This window comes from Megalopta genalis, chromosome 3 (genome assembly GCF_051020955.1).
Source record: "Megalopta genalis isolate 19385.01 chromosome 3, iyMegGena1_principal, whole genome shotgun sequence".
Classification (NCBI taxonomy): Eukaryota; Metazoa; Arthropoda; class Insecta; order Hymenoptera; family Halictidae; genus Megalopta; species Megalopta genalis.
In genome coordinates this window covers 10,992,727-11,013,933 of record NC_135015.1, presented here as the reverse complement: position 1 = coordinate 11,013,933, position 21,207 = coordinate 10,992,727, and the positions used below count along the sequence as shown (strand labels likewise).

The following is a 21,207-nucleotide window of genomic DNA, read 5'->3' as shown; positions in this document are numbered from 1 at the left end:
GCTGTCATAGAAGAATAGACGACAACGAAATTCTACACAAAGATGAGCAAACTTTGAAGTCAATTTTCGACATCAAACTTTTTCTCTTATCTTTTTCAGGTAGAATAAGCACCTGCTTAGTTGAACTACGAATTTCGATGCATCGTGTACAATATTCTACGAATGCGCCGATTAGAACAATAATCGAATAGCCGCGTCGCGTTTGAAATTTCTGCGATGTTGGTCAACCAAAAGCTATTTATGAGCATAGAGGACTGTTTCGAAAAGTATCACACTCCAAGATATCTAAAAACCACAAATTTCAACTGTCAACAAAAACTTATTAGTGAATATGTACTTCGAATAATGAATTAATACTCAACAGCGGGTCTTCATTATGTTTACGATCGTTCATAATTTTATTTATAAATTTTTTCAACATATTTTAGAATATGCAACCAACCATGTTAATTTTCAAAGGGATTTTAATGAAACATGTGAACATTTCAATTGACCGTCAGAAACTAGATGGTCAAATTACAATATTTACGCTCTGGGTGCAAATGGTCGATCGTGGGCTCCAACGTGCGAGCGTTAATCAATAGGTGTTATAATCTTCAAGCGTATTCCACCTTTCTCCCAAGTACTCTCAAGAACTCCCCGCGTACAGTTCGGTCCGCAAGGAGTTAACGCATAAATAGCAGAGATGGGATTAAGTAAATTGCAAGTATACTCGACATTTTACGAGGTAGCTTCGAACGCTCCATAAGTGCCTTATAAAGTCCGAACCTTAATTGAATATAATCGAAACATTCGTAAATATTATATTAGAAATTCTCTGATTTTCTTATTCACTCTTGTTGTTACTTTTAGAAGTAATTATGCTGCGTAATTATGTTGCAATGCATAATTAAATTCCAATATGTGACTCTATATGAACATGTGACTCTGATTTTGTTGAATATTATTACATCCACGATTCGAAGCATTAGCCTTTTTTCAATCTGAATCTATTCTTCGGACAAAGGATACATTGATTGATACAGCCACCAATTACGATTTCGATGATAATAGTTACAATAACAATAGTAATGAACATATAATAGTTCGCAAACAAATGTGTTCGTAAATCGGAAATATAATGAACCATTAATTTGGTTATCCCGCGGAACGAAATACTAATTACAGACAATACAATACCTAACCAATCTTCTATTATGCTAGAAATGGAATGTTATTTATAATCGCAATATTTAAACCGTAAAGAAGACCCTTTCAACATTTTGGCGTAACGATTCATCCAAGTGCCTTACTTCATCAAGAATTTCACGTGCATACCGAAGATAGCCGAAGAATTCGTCAGCAATGATCCATCTCTCCAAATAAAGATGAATTATCAGAAATTTAGGTCTCGTAATAGTAGCTAGTTAGTTCCCAATCTCAATAATCCGTTCGAGATTTCGACGGTTCCGTGCCTCCGCTAACTAACTCTTCGTCCGCATTAGTTCAAGGAGAAATTCATAAATTATCCGACGAATTTGGTGGCCGGTATGCGCCGCGGCTGGACGTTTCCTCGTTGGATTTTGTATCGGTTCGTTATCGTTCAGCCCCCGATACCACGGATTCTGGAGATTCCCCGGGACAGTTCCGATTGTAATTAATCCGAGCTATCGCCCCGGTAATTTTCGGCAACGCGCTGTTGTCTCGATTCGTCTCTTGCGGCCGAGGAACGCCTGTCTTCGGGTCTCTATCCGGCACTCGGCAGACAAAGACAGGGTCTTTGGGAGAGAGAGCGAGAGCTGCGCGATTATTAGAGACTCGCCGAGACAAGACCAGCCAAATTGCGGCGGAGTGTTTCACAACTCGACTCGCGGAACTACGGCGATATTCTCGAGGGACCACCCGGTCCTCGTTGCATCGCGCCACGAAGAATCTCCGCGCCGTGTGTATTATTCAAAAACGTGCCACTTTTCCGCACGTGAAGGAGGAGGCTCTACGTGCTGCTGGCGAGACATAGAATCACGGAATTATTAAGCCCAGTACTTACTGGCAAACGTCGGCCTTGCAACCCTCTGTTTGGAAGCTCGACTGGAAGGTCAGAAGCCTAGGAATAGGCTACGATGAATTTCGGAGTTATTCGCCGCTTTATGGACTCGAAAATATCATTGCTGCGAGCAGAATACCGATCCGTCTTTCGTTGGTCTCTTTTCTGTCACGATTGGCGCCAATCAATTGACGAATTGTACACGAATACACCAATTGTGTGTCGGATCGTGTTTTGAAGAACAATTTTTCATCCGTGGTGGAGAGAAATATGTTATATCCTTTGCTTAACCAGTCAGCTGTTTTTGAGTATGCTCGTCGTAACACAAGATATTGCCATTTATTCATGACGAGTATACTCGTTGAAAACAGCTGATTGATTAAAAATCAACTAAAAGTTCTGTTCGATAATGTCACTTCAAGTTTCAATGCGTATGCACATATTCATTTGAGACATATATTTTTCAAAAATGGTATTTACAAATTGCCATCGCGCTTGCCCCATCGTCGTAAATAACGACGGAAATTATATTGTACAATAAATGTTATTAAGTGTATGAAAAATTTATTATTTTCTTTCACTTCGCAAGCTTTCCGGTAGATCTAATACTAAATGTAATACACTCGACATATATAGACAAAGCGCACTTAGAGCATATAACTACTTTACACTGGACGTACACTGAATATACACTAAAAACAAGCTAAATACACACGATACATATACACATGAGGTACAAGTCTGACCGTGCAACCTCCTCGGGGTTATTCTAATTCCTTGAGTTATTCTAGTGTCGGTGGCACATTTATGATTTAAAGCGCTAGAAGTTTGCAAGGAAAAGTCGTAGCGATTTAATTTGCTAAAACTACAATCAAATTAAAGGGGAAAGTCCAAACTTTAGGACGTTGCGAAGGCCATGCTTGAAAACAAATTTTCCAAGTCCATAGAGGATGTTAAATTTTGCATTTTTTCGTTATCGCGAACATGCCCTCAGATTTAGAATACTAAAGTCATGGGGATGCATCATATTAAAAATTAGAATATGGTATCGTAAAATAGATACTTGAAAAAAGACACTTAATTTAAAGAAAAAGTCACAATTTTATGATAGCTTTTAACCGAGTTACGGCTGTTCAAAGATTGATAATTTTTCAGCCATAAATTATCGATGCTTTAATTTTGCTCCTGTGTGTACTTCGATATTCTTTGTATTTAAACAAGATATCACTTTTCGAAGAGATTGCAATAGCTAATTAACACGTTCCGTGCCACGTGTACCATCGATGGTACACGCTTGCATGTTTACTTAGTGAACTGAACAAATTGTTTACAAGAAATTTAGAACCGAAGAATCAATTTCCACCGCAAGAATGGGCGTTGATAAGTTTTTGTTACGTTGTTATGTGTACGAGAATTAATAATTGCACGTAATACATCAAGTTTTAGTAAAATATCAAAGTGTGAAGATTCGAGTAAAAAAAGCTCGGCACGGAACGTGTTAATTTAATGCTACTTTTGATATCACAGTCTTGTGGAATGCGATCACGCGCGTGTTCCAACGAAACGTATCAATGCGCGTGCGTGTTGATGTGTAGATGTTTGAGCGGGCTTAATGACTCGATGACGACGTGGGTCGTTGAAGCGTGACACAAAACCCATTTACTATATTTCGACGTAGTTCATAGTCCAGCATAGTTCTATATTTCAGCGTAATTTCTATTTAAACACACTTTCGTATTTTAGCGTAGTTGTACATTTGAGCATAATTTTTGTATTTCAGCGTAGTTGTACATTTATAAGCGTAGTGCCAACCATACCTAGTGCAGAAATAGCAAACTTTCCGTTCTTTTGTTTTCACTGGCGGCGCGAACCCGCTATATCCCGCCCCTACCACTGATCCCACAGTCTTGATACACGACATGATTTGAATATTCGTGGGATTGTTTCCGAACGCGTGTGCCGTGGTACATTCTGATGCATACCGTACACACGGGCACAGGGTTTAATGGTTTACGAGGCACGCGTGTACGATTAACGTGCTATGAGATTGCTATAATTAATACCGTGCATAAGCATTACACATTTCAAGGGTATTAGGCGTTCAGTGCTTGAAGTGTACTTATGGTAGCGCGCAACGAAACTTCTTGTCAGATAATACTTTTCCTAATACTGTATTGTTGGGAGCATCGGCAAAGTCGCATCAGCAATTTGAACTTTCTCCTAACTAACAGGCTAACAGGGAGTAACAGGCACAATTATTTATTTACCGTAGAATTTATTTCTTCGCGATCATGTCATACCGAATAGGAGATTCTCAATGGGGCTGTTGGAATGTCGTGTACTTTTGGGCGAGCACGTGGAGTGCTGTTCACCTTACTCATTTATTTGTTACCTTTAACTATATACATTTGTATATTTAACTTGGAGTTATACATTTAACACTTTTTTACTGCGTGATAATTTGCTCAGATTTGGAAATCAATTTTCACGCAATCTACTACATCTTTCTTACATCCTATTACATCTTTCTACATCTTCTATTACATCTTCCGCAAATTGTTAGAACGCTGAAAAATTAATAGTTGTAATACAATTTAACTTCCTAATTTTAGTTTGATTAAATAAGGTACTTCAATTTTGTGACATTCTTGAGGTTGCAGCGTGGCAATTAATACATTAATGTACACTGTAGAAACAGTCTTTCATTTTACATATTTCGACTTTTAATAGTGTTGGGTACAATCATTTTTCTTTGTTCAAAATTCTCTCACACACATATGAATATCAGCTCAACGTATAACGGTCTTATCAAACCTAGAACATAATTTCACCACTTTTAAACATATTCGTACAATTATTTTGCAGGAGTGTACCAGCTATTAAATACAAATAACATGACCTAGCATTGCGAAGTTCTCCATACCTCAAAACCCGCTCGCTGTCTCGCGACTTAAAAATCGCAGGAACACGTGCGCGGACGCTTTACGGGAAAACAACTCCGTCGCTTGGCAATATCGTGGATGTCAAACGGGTTCATTTAATTTTCCAGAACGTGATCTGCGCCTGAAAAATTGCGTTCTTCGCGATGCATCGGAACCGTGAAAGTGCAAATACCGGGCCGTGTACACAGGGAATCGAATGGATTTTTCGGTCACAGGCTAACTTCGTTTGACGGACGACGATGCGCGCCGAAACGGGAACGAAGGGCAGAACACAGGATAGACGGAACTGCATCCCGATGCATCTGGAGAAACCGCGCGAAATAAAAGCATCCAATTTCCTAGGGATAGCTCACCGATCCTCGGCAGACTTCCTTCTCCGGCTTTTCTCTTCTTTCCTGTTCTTCTCCCCATTTCTCTCGCCTCTCTTCCGTTGCCTCGTCCAGCCTGATGGTTATAAAAGGAAAAGGCAGGAGAAGTCGGTTCACGCTTTTACGGCTAGACACGCGATGCCAAATCCAGCCGGCAAAGTGAAACGTTGCGAGGTACGCAGCGATGTGGCGCGGCCCATACCATCTCGGATAAGAACGAGACTCGACAGCTTCCGGTTTTCGGATATCGGACCGATGCGCCGAGCGTTTCAATTATTTATGTCATTCCTCTGGCAACGGTCGCGTTTCACTAATACGCCCTCGTCGTTTCACACGTTTTTTTCTTCCCCGGCCCTGACATCCATTTCCGCCCGCATCGTCTTTTCCGGCTCGCCGGATTCTCTTATGTTGGATCCCGTTTTACCAGCCGCAATCTTGGCCGCCTAAACGGTACGTGACTACATCGGCCCCGCTGATACAGAGGATCTTCCGGGTTCACGGGTACCCACGTGATGTGCTTAACACCTTCGCTAATGCAGCTGGGGCTCTTCTAGCGGGGGCGCTTGAAAGGGCAACTTGTGAAACGTAAAACAATTTCTGGGAAAATTCGGCGACGTCCTCTTCCAGAATATTTTGGCATTTTGGCACACCGGACAAATTTGGCAGTAGAAAACATGTTTCTCTTGAAAGTCGTGGCATCAAAAATATCGTACTGAAAGCATAGTACCGAAAGTATAGTACTGAAGATATGGTACTAAAAGTATGCTATTGAATTTTCCAGTAACCATTTGCTGTGTATCGTGATTCATGCACATACTTGTATTTAGTACGAAATTGTCATCATATAAATTAATATTGATAGTCAAGTCTTAACGGACATACTTGGAAAATACAGGGTATCCCATAATTATGTTAACAGCCGAAAAGGCGTGATTACCGAGGTCATTTAAAGTAACTTTTTCCTTAGCAAAAATGCAATCTGCGGCTTCGTTTACGAGTTATTAACGAAAAACACTGACCAATAAGAGGCGAACTCGCCTAGCCAATGAGCGCACGAAGCTCATTTTCGCTTGTTGGCTCGGCCGCTTAACGCCAGCTGAGCTCGCATCTCATTGGCCAGCATTTTTCATAAATAACTCGTAAACAAAACCGCGGATTGTGTTTTCTCTAAGGAAAAAGTTACTTCAAATGACCTCAGGAATCACCCTTTTCCAGGTGATAACATAATTATGGGACACTCTGTATAGTAATGCTAATTTATCGTATATTTATATTTATTAATTATTTATCCAATTTTCTATATTTTATCTGTGAATTAATCGATATTTAGATCTATTATTAATAGTATTGTATAAACAAATATATCTTGGACATAAATAATAATATTTATAGCACTTTCTCTAACATGGATACAAAATTACGAAGCTTATAATACTAGTCTATGATTCACTATGTCATAACTATATTTTAGACATATTGAAATCTATGATTCAATTAGTTGAACGTATGCAGCACTATGCTATGAAAATATGACAAACTAGTAAGAAAACAAATCTAAAAATGTTCTAAATTATAAAATATAGCAAAGACAGTATTGCGCGTATTGTATATCGTATTTGGAGATATCAAGGTTGCTGGTTGGCTGACTAAATAAAAAGAAGAAGAAGTGTTTCCTCTTCGTCATAGTTTCTATCTACAATCTTGCAAAACGAACAATGACGAACCGATGATAAATTGACGCTTCACTTGTCCGCGATATTTCTGTGTACGTTCGGGTGAATGGCTTCTCGTCTATTAGGACGTCGATTCTTTTGTTTCGTATCGTAACGCGTTTGTGTATTGATTATACTGTTCCATGGAACACTTCTGAAGTAATATCGGCGCAATGACAATGAGAAATGGTGACCGATAACGGCGAAACGGTGAAAGAAAGGGTGAAATTGTATCTGTTTTAAATATCATTTTCAGGAATTCTAATAGATGATCGAAGAAAACATAACGGGAACGATAGTTATATCGCACAGTGCAGTATTTGGCCAGAAACGCTGACCAAAGTTTGATTTAAAAAATATTGTATAAAATATAAAATATTTGCTGTTTGCGATAGTTGAATATATAAAAAACAATATTCCAATACTTCTTATTTTATTTGATCTACTCGCGAAGCGTTATGTTTTATTAAATTTGAAGAGATTTTTCGATAACTAGCTTCCGCGAATTACTCATTTCTCTCTCGTACTCACTCATTAATTAAACTTGTTCCTTAAGTCGAAGAAGTCGTTTAAATAGGTGTGCACATTACTTTCCATTAAATATTATGTTTTACACTACCTCTCTTTTGCGATTAGAGCTGTTAAAAAATGACCAATAATTCAGCGGCCTACTTTAACTTGCGTATAATTCATTTAGAATTTTACTGTTGCTTCTAAGTGAGTCTCAATGCTCGCTTTGATGTCATTAAAATCAGTACAGTTTTCCGTTCACAGTATAAAAAGGATTAGCTGCCAAATCGTGCATATAAGAATTTCTAATCGTTTTTAATTAAATTAAACTTAGAGGAACGTGAGACACATAGAAACACAGACGAGTCAGAACGATATGTGCTCGATGAAAAATGAGAGTAACTCGTTTAAATCCATAATTACAAAAGAAAATTTGTATTAAAGTAAAATAGTATAAACAAACATAATTTTAATAAACACTTCTGAATTTATTCGTTAATTTATTATCCTGTGCATTTTGTCGCGACTTGTAGTAAATAATGGTGAGATTTCATTGCCAAAGTATTGACAGAAACGAATCAAATAATTTTGGCCATCTTTTGAGACGAGATACTTCTCTGTGCGTCGGTGTTAGGGCACACGATGAATGCGAGTAACGACAAAATTGCCGCGTACGTGTACGTGAAACCAGTATTATTGCATTTTACATCAATGAGTTTTAAAACTTGTCCATTTACTCTTTCCTCGTGCGACGTACGTGACGCGTGTACAGAATTAACGTTCTGAATCGATAACAGCGCGACCGGAATTGCGTAAAATGGATCGTGAATAAAATATATACATAAAACGTGTTAAGCGAACAAACAACGTGACTGTGGGTCATTTCTATCGTTTGTCCCCCGTTATGTTTGTGCCCCCCTTTTTACGAAGGCTGCGTAGCAACCCGTAAACGATTCGCATGAGATTCGAGAATTAATCATTTCCCGTATACGTTTTTATCGAACAAATGCCAGTACAAGCCAGCGCTCGCGAATAATATTTACGAACTACTCGCGTTGCAGCACAACTAGTTCTCTACTTGCGATATGGAGTTTACATTTCTAGTGCACGCACGTACCGCACACAGGATCGCTTGTGCTTGCATTTAGATCGTTGTTTCCACTGAATTATTCCATAATCATTTAGATATCCGTCGAGATATATCTGGAAGAATACGTATGACATTAATTATATGACGTTAATTAGCTCGAAATCATTATTTCCGCTTAATCCAGTGATCGTCGCATATATTGCACAATGTTGCGTTTCCATATTATTTGTTATTATTATTCAGTTCCATTGTTCTAACGTAATTATTCAACAGTTTTCCCGTTGAGTAAATTGAAAATAAAGCTGAGCGTTAGCCAGTGATTTCGATCGATGCGAAACGAGACAAATTGTTCGATGATCTAACACTTTATGGCGAATTCGATATTTTATTGTTCAATTTGCTAATTCAACGTGTTTGCTGGCAGCGTTACAGGACTGCCTGGATTTCATATTTTGCGCAGGGAAGGTTAAATTCATTTTATGCTCGGCGTTATATTCAAAATTATAAAGCGCACTGCGTTATTCAGGGAATTTGTAGCCTTTGTTTGATAAAGTTTGTGCTCCCACAAAGGGGATATAATACACTCGCGCATACACCATTATAACAATGAAAGCTGTTACCGAAAAATACTAGTGGCGACCGTGTTAATATACTTTCCAGCTAAAATTACGAGCAGAATCTCCTTTCTCAATGTTCCACGGAACCACCGAGATGGGAAACAGAATAATACTCGCCTGGATCCTGAGACACGCAGCCACTCCAGAAAACGAAGGAGCTGATCAGATTGTAAAATAAGTTGCGAACACACCGATTAACCATTCAAATGTCCTCGCCTATTATTTCTAACATAGAAACATACAAATGTGATATTTTATTAAGTTTTTGTTTAACACTTTATCGTCCGGTCGTGGTTGAGGCTGCCACTCAGTAAGGACTGGCTTAGTCGCGCGCGCATTTGCTCCCAGTACCGGCTAAATTTTCGCTATTCATTGTGTTGTGCTTATTCCTTTAAAAATAATAATAAATAATAATTATTATTATAATTATAATTCATAAGGATATGGGGAGGTCAGCATACAGGAGGTCAGCTACTAACAAAACAGTAAAGAAGCGAAAACCGTCGATAGCTAAAAGTCGATTAATAGGCTATCGGTCGATAAGCATTGGCAATCGAAAAGCCGATTAATAGGATAGCGATCGATAAACATTGGCAATCGAAAAGCCGATAAATAGGCTAGCGGTCGATAAAGTGTTAAGTATCACTAAAAACGTAAGGCTTCCTTTAGGTCTACAATTATTCCCACCACTGCAATAACGAAGGAACAAGCTCCGACATGTAACAATTGTAACAGACTAATTACAACAGACCACCTAATTCTAGATTTCCCAAGATACAATGTCCTTCGCCGTAAACACAAATTGGACCCTCAACTAAAAGATAACCTCATCACGCAACAAAATTATAATTAAGAATCTCTTAATTAACGCTGCTAATAACCCTCGTAGTGGTTGCGGCGTACAAAACTGTCATTTAAAAAAAGAGAACCTTCTCTCTCGTAAACTGCGATACAATTTTCATTACTTTCGCAAGAACGGTGAAAAGACTATCGCGAAAGGGGCAAATAAAACTCGAAAATTTGAGATAAGAAGGGAATCGAATTTCTAAGCCGTGCAATAGAGGAGACAAGCGTTTGAACTAAATTCGCGATTCGTAATCAATCTAATTGACTTTATCCCGCAAGCAATCCTCCGTTATCGTATCTCGAGGGAAAACTGGTCCGCGAACAAATCGTTGGCCGGCTAGGAAATGTCGTCGAGGCAGCGGATTGCGGGCCGGTTAGATGAAACTAAAAAGCAATTTTTTCGCAGCCGCCGATAAAAGCCACGTATTTGGGCTATCCGCAGCTGTGTGCTGGCCGTAACTCCCATCAAAACTTTTATCCGACCGGATTACGCGTCGGGAAATACGTCTGCTATCGGGAATTCGACGGAGCCTGGAGCTGTCGCGTCGATGCGACGTCGCGCAAGGACCGGGTACCGACCCGCGAGAGCCGTCGACGCCACGTGGCAATTAATTCAAAACCGTGCACTCGATACAATGGCGACACCGTGGTATCATATTCGAGACTTGACGCGACAATGCCGCGACAGCGTGCCGGTGTCTCTTTGTACGGGTCTCGTGCTCTATCATGATTTGAATGAGCCAGCTCAGGTACACGGGAACGGTCCCAGAACGGTTAAAGGTATTACCGCTGGGAACCGCGTATCTAGGATTGTCACGTTGATATGTTAATTGAGGTTATCGATGCACCGATGACTCGTGCTCGAATCAGCTCAGGAGCCGCTATTAAATTCAATCGTGTTTCTCGGTCTCGCAGCGACCGGAATTAGGGGACTCTGCGCCCTACACTCGTTATACACATGTTTAGGTGTATGCAAGTTACGTGTTCGGCTTTTTATGTTTCGAAGGTTTGTTACTTTTGGGATTGATCATTAGTGCATCAAGAAGTAATCATTCTTCGAATGCAAACGAAGGACAGACACTGCCAGCCAAAAGTTTGAAATCAGATTTTTATTGAAATCGAATATTCTTATACACGCTGCACCGATGCACTGCTAATATACTAGGTATTAACAGGAATGTACTAATTTTAAGATATTTACTTGTATGATTAGATTACTTGAAAAAAGGTATAAAAGCCACATTTGTCATACATTGTTATTATTCTCTTTCACAAAGGCATTCAATTGCTCTAATCTGCTGTTGTGACATTTAGAGAAGAGGGTTATTCTCTGCGGAATATTGCAAGCAAATTGAAGAAATGCTTCGGAGTACGGTAAAACTGTTTTCCTTAAAACTCGTAGTGATTCCAAACTTTTTGTGTATATGATCAAAAAATTACGCAAAAAAGAAAGAAATTCGACTAATTTTACGATCTTTACTCGAATAATTTAGTCGCATAAGAAATGAAGAATTATTCGAATAAATAGGTAGAACAATTTGTTACGAATAATAAATAATTGTTATTCGAACAGAATATTCGACTGCAAAGAATTCAATTTATTTGCAACTGTGATTCGTCGAAGGTTGCCATTTCTCGTACTAATTTCCAGTCTCGCGAATTTACGAAAAAACGTACCTCCACCGAACCAACTTTCGACGTTCGATCAATCAACGATTCATCGTTTGCGAGGGGAGAAGTGCGGTAGCGACATTTGCAGCTCCGTAAAGTGAAAATATAAAGCAGAAGGTGCTCGGACGGAGCAATCATGCAAATGTAAACAGGATCGATTTTTATTCCGTCTTCGCAGTCTGCCTCAATGTGCCGTCTAACTAGCTGACGCCGCAGCCGTAAGCTGTCGACGCCTCAAAAGAATTCATTTCCATAATTATCTTAATTCCGTGAAACCTCGTGGCTGTCGGCGACTGTGAGAGAAAGAGACAGTAATTTATCGAATCTCATTTGACACATCTTTTGCGCTGCTACGCGAACAGGTTACGACTAATCAGCAACGTACAAACGCAAATGATTCCGTTAATTAATCAAGGTTGAACAGGATTCCCTTGTCTAGAACTTTTCGTTTCACTGTATAATGGTGTCAAGGATCTAAGGGAACTCCGAAACAGGTCCGGCTTTTCAATTTCCAAGAGAAACTGCTGTTCTCATACTCGCGAGATTACGTTAAAAGCAATGGAAAGTTCCTTCCTGAGAAGTGAAATGAATTTCTGTCTCGCTTCGATTAATATTCGGCGTTCTTTTTCTCTTGAGAAATTTTTTACTTTGAATTGCACTCGCAAGATGGAAAACGCGAGATAAGTGCACGAACAAATGTTACGAATACTCCGAAACTATTTCGGCCAAAAATATACGAGCACAGAGCAATTAATATGCAGTAGCCGAGACGGAAACCGGAAACAAAATCTGATGGCTTATAATTTCTGGTTAACTGTACCGTTATGGGCCATGTTAAACGAACGCTGGGAATCGCGCGCAATTGTTGCAGCACGACCATGCAAATCTTCTCAAGAGATAATTAAAACTCTGCACACTTTCCAGTGAACAGTGTTTGAATAAACGGGACGCGGAAGATTAAATCCTTCCCTGGAATAATGGAATAGGTTGGAGAAAAATCGCTCTAATCGAGAGCTGAATTATTAGTTCTAATCGGCGCGTTGAGGATGATGTTCAGGGAAAAATGACGAAAAGTCGACAGTGTCAAGTAAGCGCTTCATTTATAAATTGTTTAGATTACAAATTTTTATGCAGATATAATTCGCTACAAATGAAATATAGCAATAATTCATTGTATTGTTCTGTATTGTATGTACACTTATTCATTTTACTATAACACGCAATAACGTTATACTTGTACATGTACGTATCGACAGATTAAAATGCAACACTTTCTATACAGACTGGTTCGTGCAGCTTTCAATTAAAATTTCATTAACTCCAAAGGACCTAAAATAATTAACGCTTTATACAATTGAACATGTTCGTTGCTAAAACTTCGTGAATCCGTTTTATCTATCCTCCACGCGAATATTCTATTACACGCGTGACAGGTTGTTATAGCGAAATAATCGATTATAAAATACCTTAAATGTACGATGAAAAAAACTCGTTCGACCGTGATGTTACAAGTTACACGTGCTTTTACGTTTTAGCTGCGATAAACGATCAGAGGAACGCGCAACGGCAGGAGCGAAGCGTAGAAAAACATTATGTTATGCATTTAAATTGTGCGTCTAACGGATTTCGGGGACGCGCCCTTTTGCGCTCTGTGTGCCTTGCACGATTCAATTGTTCATTGTGCACAGTGTTGCGAGGGTATTGATAGCGCGCGAGGAATCTCTTTGTCCGCCCCTTGCCCGATGTCCCGCAATCGCCGATAGACTAAAGTTGGTGTAATAGAGGGGATACGTAGCAACGCTAGATCGTCACGTGACGATGCGTAAGTTAGCTTTTTGTCCAGGACACTTCTGTGTCCTCCTATCCGAGACTCGCCGATAAGATTGAGGGACGATAGAAATTTATGGACGATTGCGGGGGATGCGACGTTAGGGAAACTCCGCGCGCCATCAATTCCCTGGCAACTCTGGTTGTGCGTTACTGAACATACAAATCTGCATGAAAAAGACCACCTGAAAAGATCAATTTCTCACAAAATAATTTCTTTGATTGTGGATCAAACGATAACTATGTACACATTTCCGATTTTAAAACAAAACGACGTTGACGTCCCCTTGACGCTTTGATTGGCAATCCAGTAATCTCACAAATCATACATAATCGCAGTAATTTACTTACCAAAATAATTCATTTTGCAAATACTAATCAAATTTGGTACACTGAATAATTCAGTATAATTCAGTATAAAAATACTTCTCATCTGTTGTCAGGTAAGCCATGAATGTTTGATGTTGCATTTGAAAATTTTATTGGATATATGCCAGATTTTTGGCCATTTGTTTACGTCAACAATAATTTTAGTAATAAACGCATATTGTTGCCAAAAGTCTGCATACAACTTTTTTTCAAAATAAATGCTCAATATTATAACCTAGATTTTTTTATTTATTTTTTACTATGACTACATTCCTATAAAAAACGATTGTTTGATTTAAAAAATTTAAATCTTGGAAATAATTCCGTTCCCCACTTTCAGCGGATATAATAGTCAAATTGATAATACAATGTACGTAATATTTACTTGTTACTTAATGACAATAATTCTTATGCATCATCGACACTCTAGCGGTCCATCTTCGCTAACTAAACCTTAACCCTTAAATGCATGATTTTTTGTTTTGAATTTTAAAAAGTCGTTTTTTATAGAAATGTAGTCATAGGTTGCGTAAAAAATAAATAAAAAAATCTAGGTTATAATATTGAGCATTTATTTTGAAAAAAAGTTGTATGTAGACTTTTGGCAACAATATGCGTTTACTACTAAAATTATTGTTGACGTAAACAAATGGCCAAAAATCTGGCATATATCCAATAAAATTTTCAAATGCAACATCAAACATTCATAGCTTACCTGACAACAGATGAGAAGTATTTTTTTTCAATTAGATAAATCACTCCTTTGTAGGGAACTCGAAAAAAGAAAATATCTCTCCAAGTAACACATTGAAGGTTATCACCCACCACATTCAAATGTCAAAAAACATATAACTTACTCGCCAAAAGTAATGTCAAGTCTTTTCTTTCACACATGGTCTATTGTCTATTGTTATCAACGTGTGTTCGGAAGCGCACATACTCAGGTTTTTGAATAAAATTAAGTGGAACTGGAATGTATACAATTGGCAACAATATGCATTTAAGGGTTAAACTACTGAAACCGCATCGTTGACGCAGTTCTGCTATAAGCGCACCAAAGGAAGATATTTTTTAGCAGTTTTTATCGTGACTCTGATCGACGCTGCCACGACTTTTACCGCGGTAGCAACATAAACGTAGCCCGACGCTATGGTGGCTAAGCGTCTCGCGTTTCAGCCGGAAAAATTGAAGGGGGGGCATTACCAGATGTCTTGACATATGGTAATCAGCGAGACGTGTTATGGAACGTTCGTCGTTTCTCTTTTATGGAGAACGGCGAAGGCGAGACTGCGGGTCCGAATTGAATCAGCATGGTGTTCCCAGTACGTATAGCCGCTTGCGTAACCGTTCAGACCTCTCCCGCTACTTACGAGCACAGACTCGTCGCGTAGACGAATCCTTTGAAGTCGATCACCAACGAAGAAGCAATTTCGACGCTGAGGACTCGTTACAGGTCGTCTCATCGTGGGCGGTGTTCTATGCCGATAATACGATTCGACGAAAAGTCCTCTGAGGCGACGGAGAACCGAGTGAGCCACGATATCTGCTGAAGACGTTGAATTCAAAATGAGTTCGGGACCGGCGCGGCGGCGGGGTCTTATATTCCGCCATGAATTTGCTTACAGGCTTTAATGCAGCTCTAAATTCGACGGATAAGAAGCACGTCTATTGTTTGGAGAATCTTAGGTATGAATAAAATGAAAGTTTACCGTCTTACGGTTTAGCGACATTCTTATACCGCCAGCGAAGTCGTTCTTCCTTATCGATCATAAGCAGAAGAAATACATTTTGTGGAATTTGTGATGTAATGAACGCATTCGCTATCAGCTTTACATATGTGTAACATTAACGATTTCACACAGTGCATGTCAATGGAATAATTTTATGTACGTTGATATTGTAAAACCACAGTAAATATACACCGTCGTTGACAAAGCTACGTCGACATCTTTTAAAATAACTTTTCTAACGTCGGACAAAACTAGTTGAATTTCTTGGGGATGTTAGACGGATTAGTTTACTAGACAATGTGTACAAAAATGTTCGCAACAATTTTATCTGGATGATTTAAATTTCTGTTACATACTCGGATAAGAAGGTTGAAAAACATCCGGTTGCAGTTTTTGCGAAAAGATTGTTACTTATTGTTTAGCAATCTAGCTCTTGTATCATTTCAGAACAATTCAAATCGATCTTTAAGAAGTTAATTATTATTATTATTCATATATAATTAATATAAATTAATCGTTTTAACCCGAGAAAGATAACCTACGTCGCAGAGGCGCCTGCGAAGACTGTTGATTTTTATTAATTTTTCATAGAGGTCTAGTGATTTAAGTTTAAAATTACTTAAAATATAAAAATATATAATATAAATGCATTTTATTTTTACAATAATGCCAAATCTTTAAAATGACTAGATTAACTTAAATAAATATCCATTGTTAGTATAAAATTGACGCCTTAGAAAAGCATGCGCCTCTGAAGCGTATGGTTATCTTTTACGTACGTTGTCATATGGTTATCTTTCTAGGGTTAATAGGTGTCTACATATGTTTGTACGAACATTGCAACAATCGAGATATAAAGTAAGAAAATAAGAGAATAAGAAAATAATTTTCAAGAGTACGCTTATATATAAGTATAATATATCCAAAATAGTGTTGCAATTTGCAGCTCGTCCCCGACCAGGGACGTAACTAAAGCGAAAATTGGGGAGAACTAATTAGCATCGAAGAAGCCGGGTTTCTCGCAGGGAAGAATAACGGTTGCTGAGCTCTGTCCTCTTTTTGTTGTAGGTGCGAGGGTGGCTGGCTTCAGCTGGATGGCGGCGCTCAAGTTTGCGGTTCCAACGAACGTTTTATTCGGCCGGTCGTCCTGTTTTCCGACAAACAGGTCCCGATCTTCCACATGCAGTAAGTATATACATACATGTACGTTCTATCGATCGTTTTTATTTGATCGCGAAGCAGCCTCTGCTTCGCCAATCCTGCAGTGGAGAGGGCAAAAAGAGAACCGACCTGGCATCGAGTGAAATAAATTCATTTGACCTTTTTTATTTTCTATCGGCCGAATGCTTCGTTGCCGATATATTAAATAGCTGATACCGTATTCCAATGGGGTGCTCGTTATTTCAATAACTAATGTATTGAGCTGGGGATGGGCGGCCGGACTACCTTTTTAATTAACGGATCACAGAACCGTTTCTTTTGTATTTTAATATCGAACGCACTCGCCGCTCTCGCTGCTTTTATAGAATTACACCATAAATCGTGGAACAGTAACACATTCTTTTGTTCATATATGTATACTGATACATTCAAGCAATTTGGAGATCGAAGTATCAAACTATAACTTTACAAAATCGTTGTAACGCAGTCTTTAACTAATGCGAAACATTTTAAGGAAACTATTGGAAACACCTCACGAATTGCTATTCCACTTTGTAATTTTATATTTCATCGTGTAGTTTCTAATTCATTTCGAATTCTTCCGCAATTGCTCATCTGCAAAGAAACGACTTACCGGTGTACTCTTTTCATTTTATTTCAGGCAATTTTAATATCTCGTGAAATTACTTTGCAATGTTTTAGACAGATAATTTTCAGCTTTATAGGAACCAGTGAACTGCGTTGCAAATCTCTACCGCGTGTTCACAGAGTTAACGCTGTATGAAAATGGAAGAGAGCCTTGTGTAATTTTCTGATGATGTTTACTGGCTCTCCGATTTTCAAATAATAGTCGTTGCCATAGCACGTGGTCAATGTTCTGCCTTCCGTATTCATATTGGCATTTAGGATCGGTTGCAATGCCTATTCGAGCGAGTGAAAAGGCAAGATCTACATGTATTTATCGTTGTTACAAATTCGGGTTAATTGCCAAGGATTTGGCTGTTTCTATAGGGCCTGTAAAGGGCATTCACCGATATTCTGAAACGCTTAATTGAAACATTTCAATAGCTATGATATGTTTTAATAAAACATTGGAATGTTTGAATGAAGCAATATCGACACAGCAATATGAACTTGTTAGAAACGGCGCAACGCAAGGCTGACTCTGAATGTACATAACTGAAAAAGAATTCCGCCGGTCCGAGTTAAATAACGAATTTCGTTACATTAAATAGGTTTGATCATGTTTCTCGCATTAGCAGGAAACTCTCGAACTTTAATGGAACGTACAAATGGGATGAATCGCAGGCTTACGAAATCGATTTAACTTCGTTTCGCGAATTACCACGGACGCGCGGCGGAACCTTTGTTACAGAAGATCTGTAAGTAACTGGGCGAGAAAGAGATAGAAAGAGATAGAAATTCGAGCTCCGTAGACCGGGAACACGATTTGAGTTAAGTGCTTTTTATTACTACGAAACCATGGCTATTTCAGTTAGGCAAACCGATGATGTAGGCACGAATGCCAGACGCGTATTGGTCATACCATGATTCGTTATCATTTACTGCATACCTCGTGGTGTAACGATAAATGTACTTTCCAATTTGAAAAGTTATATTTCCTTGGATATTTCATGTTACATCGCGAGATACGTTAATATTTATTTCGACCACAATTTCTCTGTCAGTTGGCTCTGTTGTTGACTCGTCGTATACTCGTCGTGCAAAAATGGCAACATTTTTTGTTACGATATACTCGTCGAAAAGATCTAATTTGTTAACAGGTTATTATTGAACAAATTTCGTCACGAGTCGGACTTGTCAAGATACGGCAAAGATTTAAGCGAATAAAAATAGTCTACCGACGAAAGAACGGAGAATGTATCTTCACAAAAATTCCCATTTCCAGAAAGAAAACACTCCTTTCGTCCAGTCATGCAAATAAACGTCGTTTCCGCTCTGTTTGCAAGAAAATCTTTCAATTTCTGTACGCGTGTATCACCTCTAAAATAACCGTGAAATGTATTCGCGCGGAAGGAATTAAGCAAAGAAGGAAATAACTTCGCTAAGAGGTATTCACGGAATTTACTTCTCTGTTGGAGGAGGCCGTCGTAATTAATTGGCTCTTTTTCCCTTTGTCCACCATTCACGGAGCGTTATCCGGCGTTTTTGCGTGCCTTCATTTAAATGCAAATTAATTTACCTTCGCGAAACGAAACGGCTTCCTCGGTACCGACTGTTTCCAGACCACGGTTATTTTTCGTTGGTAAGATCGTAGTCGGGCGTTCAACTTCCTTCCTGATCGTTCGCGAGCTTGTGATCGCTATTCGTTCCCGATTACTCGCGTTCGTATATTATTTTTTTATTTAGAGTAAAGTCGGCTCCTAACTCTTATTTTTTCACAAATTAATACAATTCAATGAAATTCGTTGAATAGTTTACAATTTCAATAGTACACACTACAACGTGCTTTTAATTATTACGTTACTGTTAGCAATGGATATTATTATTATTATTGTTATACTTGTAACCAAGTGTACTTAAAATTTAACAGACGTTTTGGAATACTAGAATTTTCAACCGTATTAAGAAAAATTCAAAGTATAACGAACCTGAATAATAAGTTTATAGTTCGTAGTATACACTTACTGGCAAAAATTAAGAAATACGTAATGCAGATGCATATTCTTCGGTGCAATAAACCTTCTTAACATATGATAAAAATGTTTATTGTGTCGGCGCAAATATTAATTTCATTTTTTTATAATTTTTTAATTTTTATTTTATGTTTCCAATTTTTACATTTTTTATTGTCTATTTCTTTTAACTGTTTTTTTATTTCTATTACTTTTTTTATTCGTCACATGCACCAAATAAAATAATATTGCAATATAAACAATATGTTATATGCTATATGTTCTATATGTTATATGCTATATGTTCTATATGTTATATGCTATATGTTATATATGTTATATGCTATATGTTATATATGTTATATACAACAATATGTTGTATATAAACAATATTTATATGCACATAAATGTACTCTTAATTTAATAAGATCTGTATGTATTTACTAAAATATCGAATTTTACTCAAATATTAACGATATGTAAAATTTCTCAACTTTTGTCGGGGTAAATGTATATTCCGCCTTGCATTTCTGTAAGAGTAGCACGATCATAATAAAATATCTTGTTCGAAGAAAAAATGACTGCGGCAAAAATACCGTAGATAGATTGACTGACAGTAGAACATATTCCGAAAAATTCTAATTCATGATCCGTTACGGGTTGAAAATAAGGAAGAATAATTTCGAGGCGATCCTGCTCGGTCGAGTGATTAACTTCGGCGAATTTAGCGATCTCTGTTTTCAATTTCGAATCGACAGGATTAATCTCGGTCGCTGATTCGAAGCTCTGCGGTTATTCCGTGAACGGGGAATCGACGGCGTCGCAGCCAGTAGTTCATCTCCATTCTAATCGCGGCGATTGGCAATTTTACGGGCAGCCCGACAATTTGCAGGGAGAACTTCGGTGAAGCGTGAATTGTCGCATCTTCAAAGTAAATAAATCGAGTTGATTGCACGCGCGTACTCGGCACCTCGGTTTTGCGGTCGCGGGGTCGTACGGCACTGATTCGGCTCATGCAGGACAGTTTATTAATTTCATAAATAGCTGGCCCGCTGTAATCGAGCTTGTCAAGGGTGGACCGTGTTTGCGTCATTTGCGCCGCGGTCACGCCGACCGACAAGGAGTTTCCCCGAATTGAAACTTTCGTAGTTGTCGAACACAGTGGTTGGAACGCGCCGAAGTTCTCCTAGTAACGCCATTTTAAACTACGTTAACATGCAGAATTATTGGAGCGCACTATATACAATGGGCGTGAACAATTATAGACTCGAAGTAACTTTCGCATTTTTTGGTGATATTTAAACAAAAACTTAACGAAACATCGTATTTGTATACTTCCACGTGTGTATCAGAGTTGGGGAAAATGATATATAAAAGATAAAGACTAACGAATAAAATTTTATTCGACATCTATCGAATATATATTCAATCGATAAAATTTTATTCGACACCCATCGCATAAATAAAGATTTATCTAGATAAAAATTTAACCGAATAAAATTTTATTCGAATCAGAATTTATTCATACAGGAATTCATACGGAAAATAATTGATTTGAATAAAAAGTGATAGAATATAAAGTGTTTTTTTATGGTTCACCGATTCGTTTCTTCCATGTTGCTTTTCCGAATTATTCGAATAAATAGATAGAATAATGAATAATGAATTTTATTCGAGTAATTCATTATATAAAATATTCGACTGA

General features: G+C 38.2%; 1 protein-coding gene across 4 annotated transcripts in view; it reads left to right on the top strand.

The window, feature by feature from the left end:
• LOC117229670 (uncharacterized) overlaps nt 1-21,207 on the top strand; it is a 447,677-nt gene that overhangs the window by 215,234 nt on the left and 211,236 nt on the right. For all 4 annotated transcript variants that reach the window (XM_033486300.2, XM_076520036.1, XM_033486299.2 and 1 more), the window contains one exon: nt 16,774-16,890. In XM_033486300.2, the coding sequence (XP_033342191.1) occupies nt 16,774-16,890 (117 nt within the window). The remainder of the gene's footprint in view (nt 1-16,773; nt 16,891-21,207) is intronic.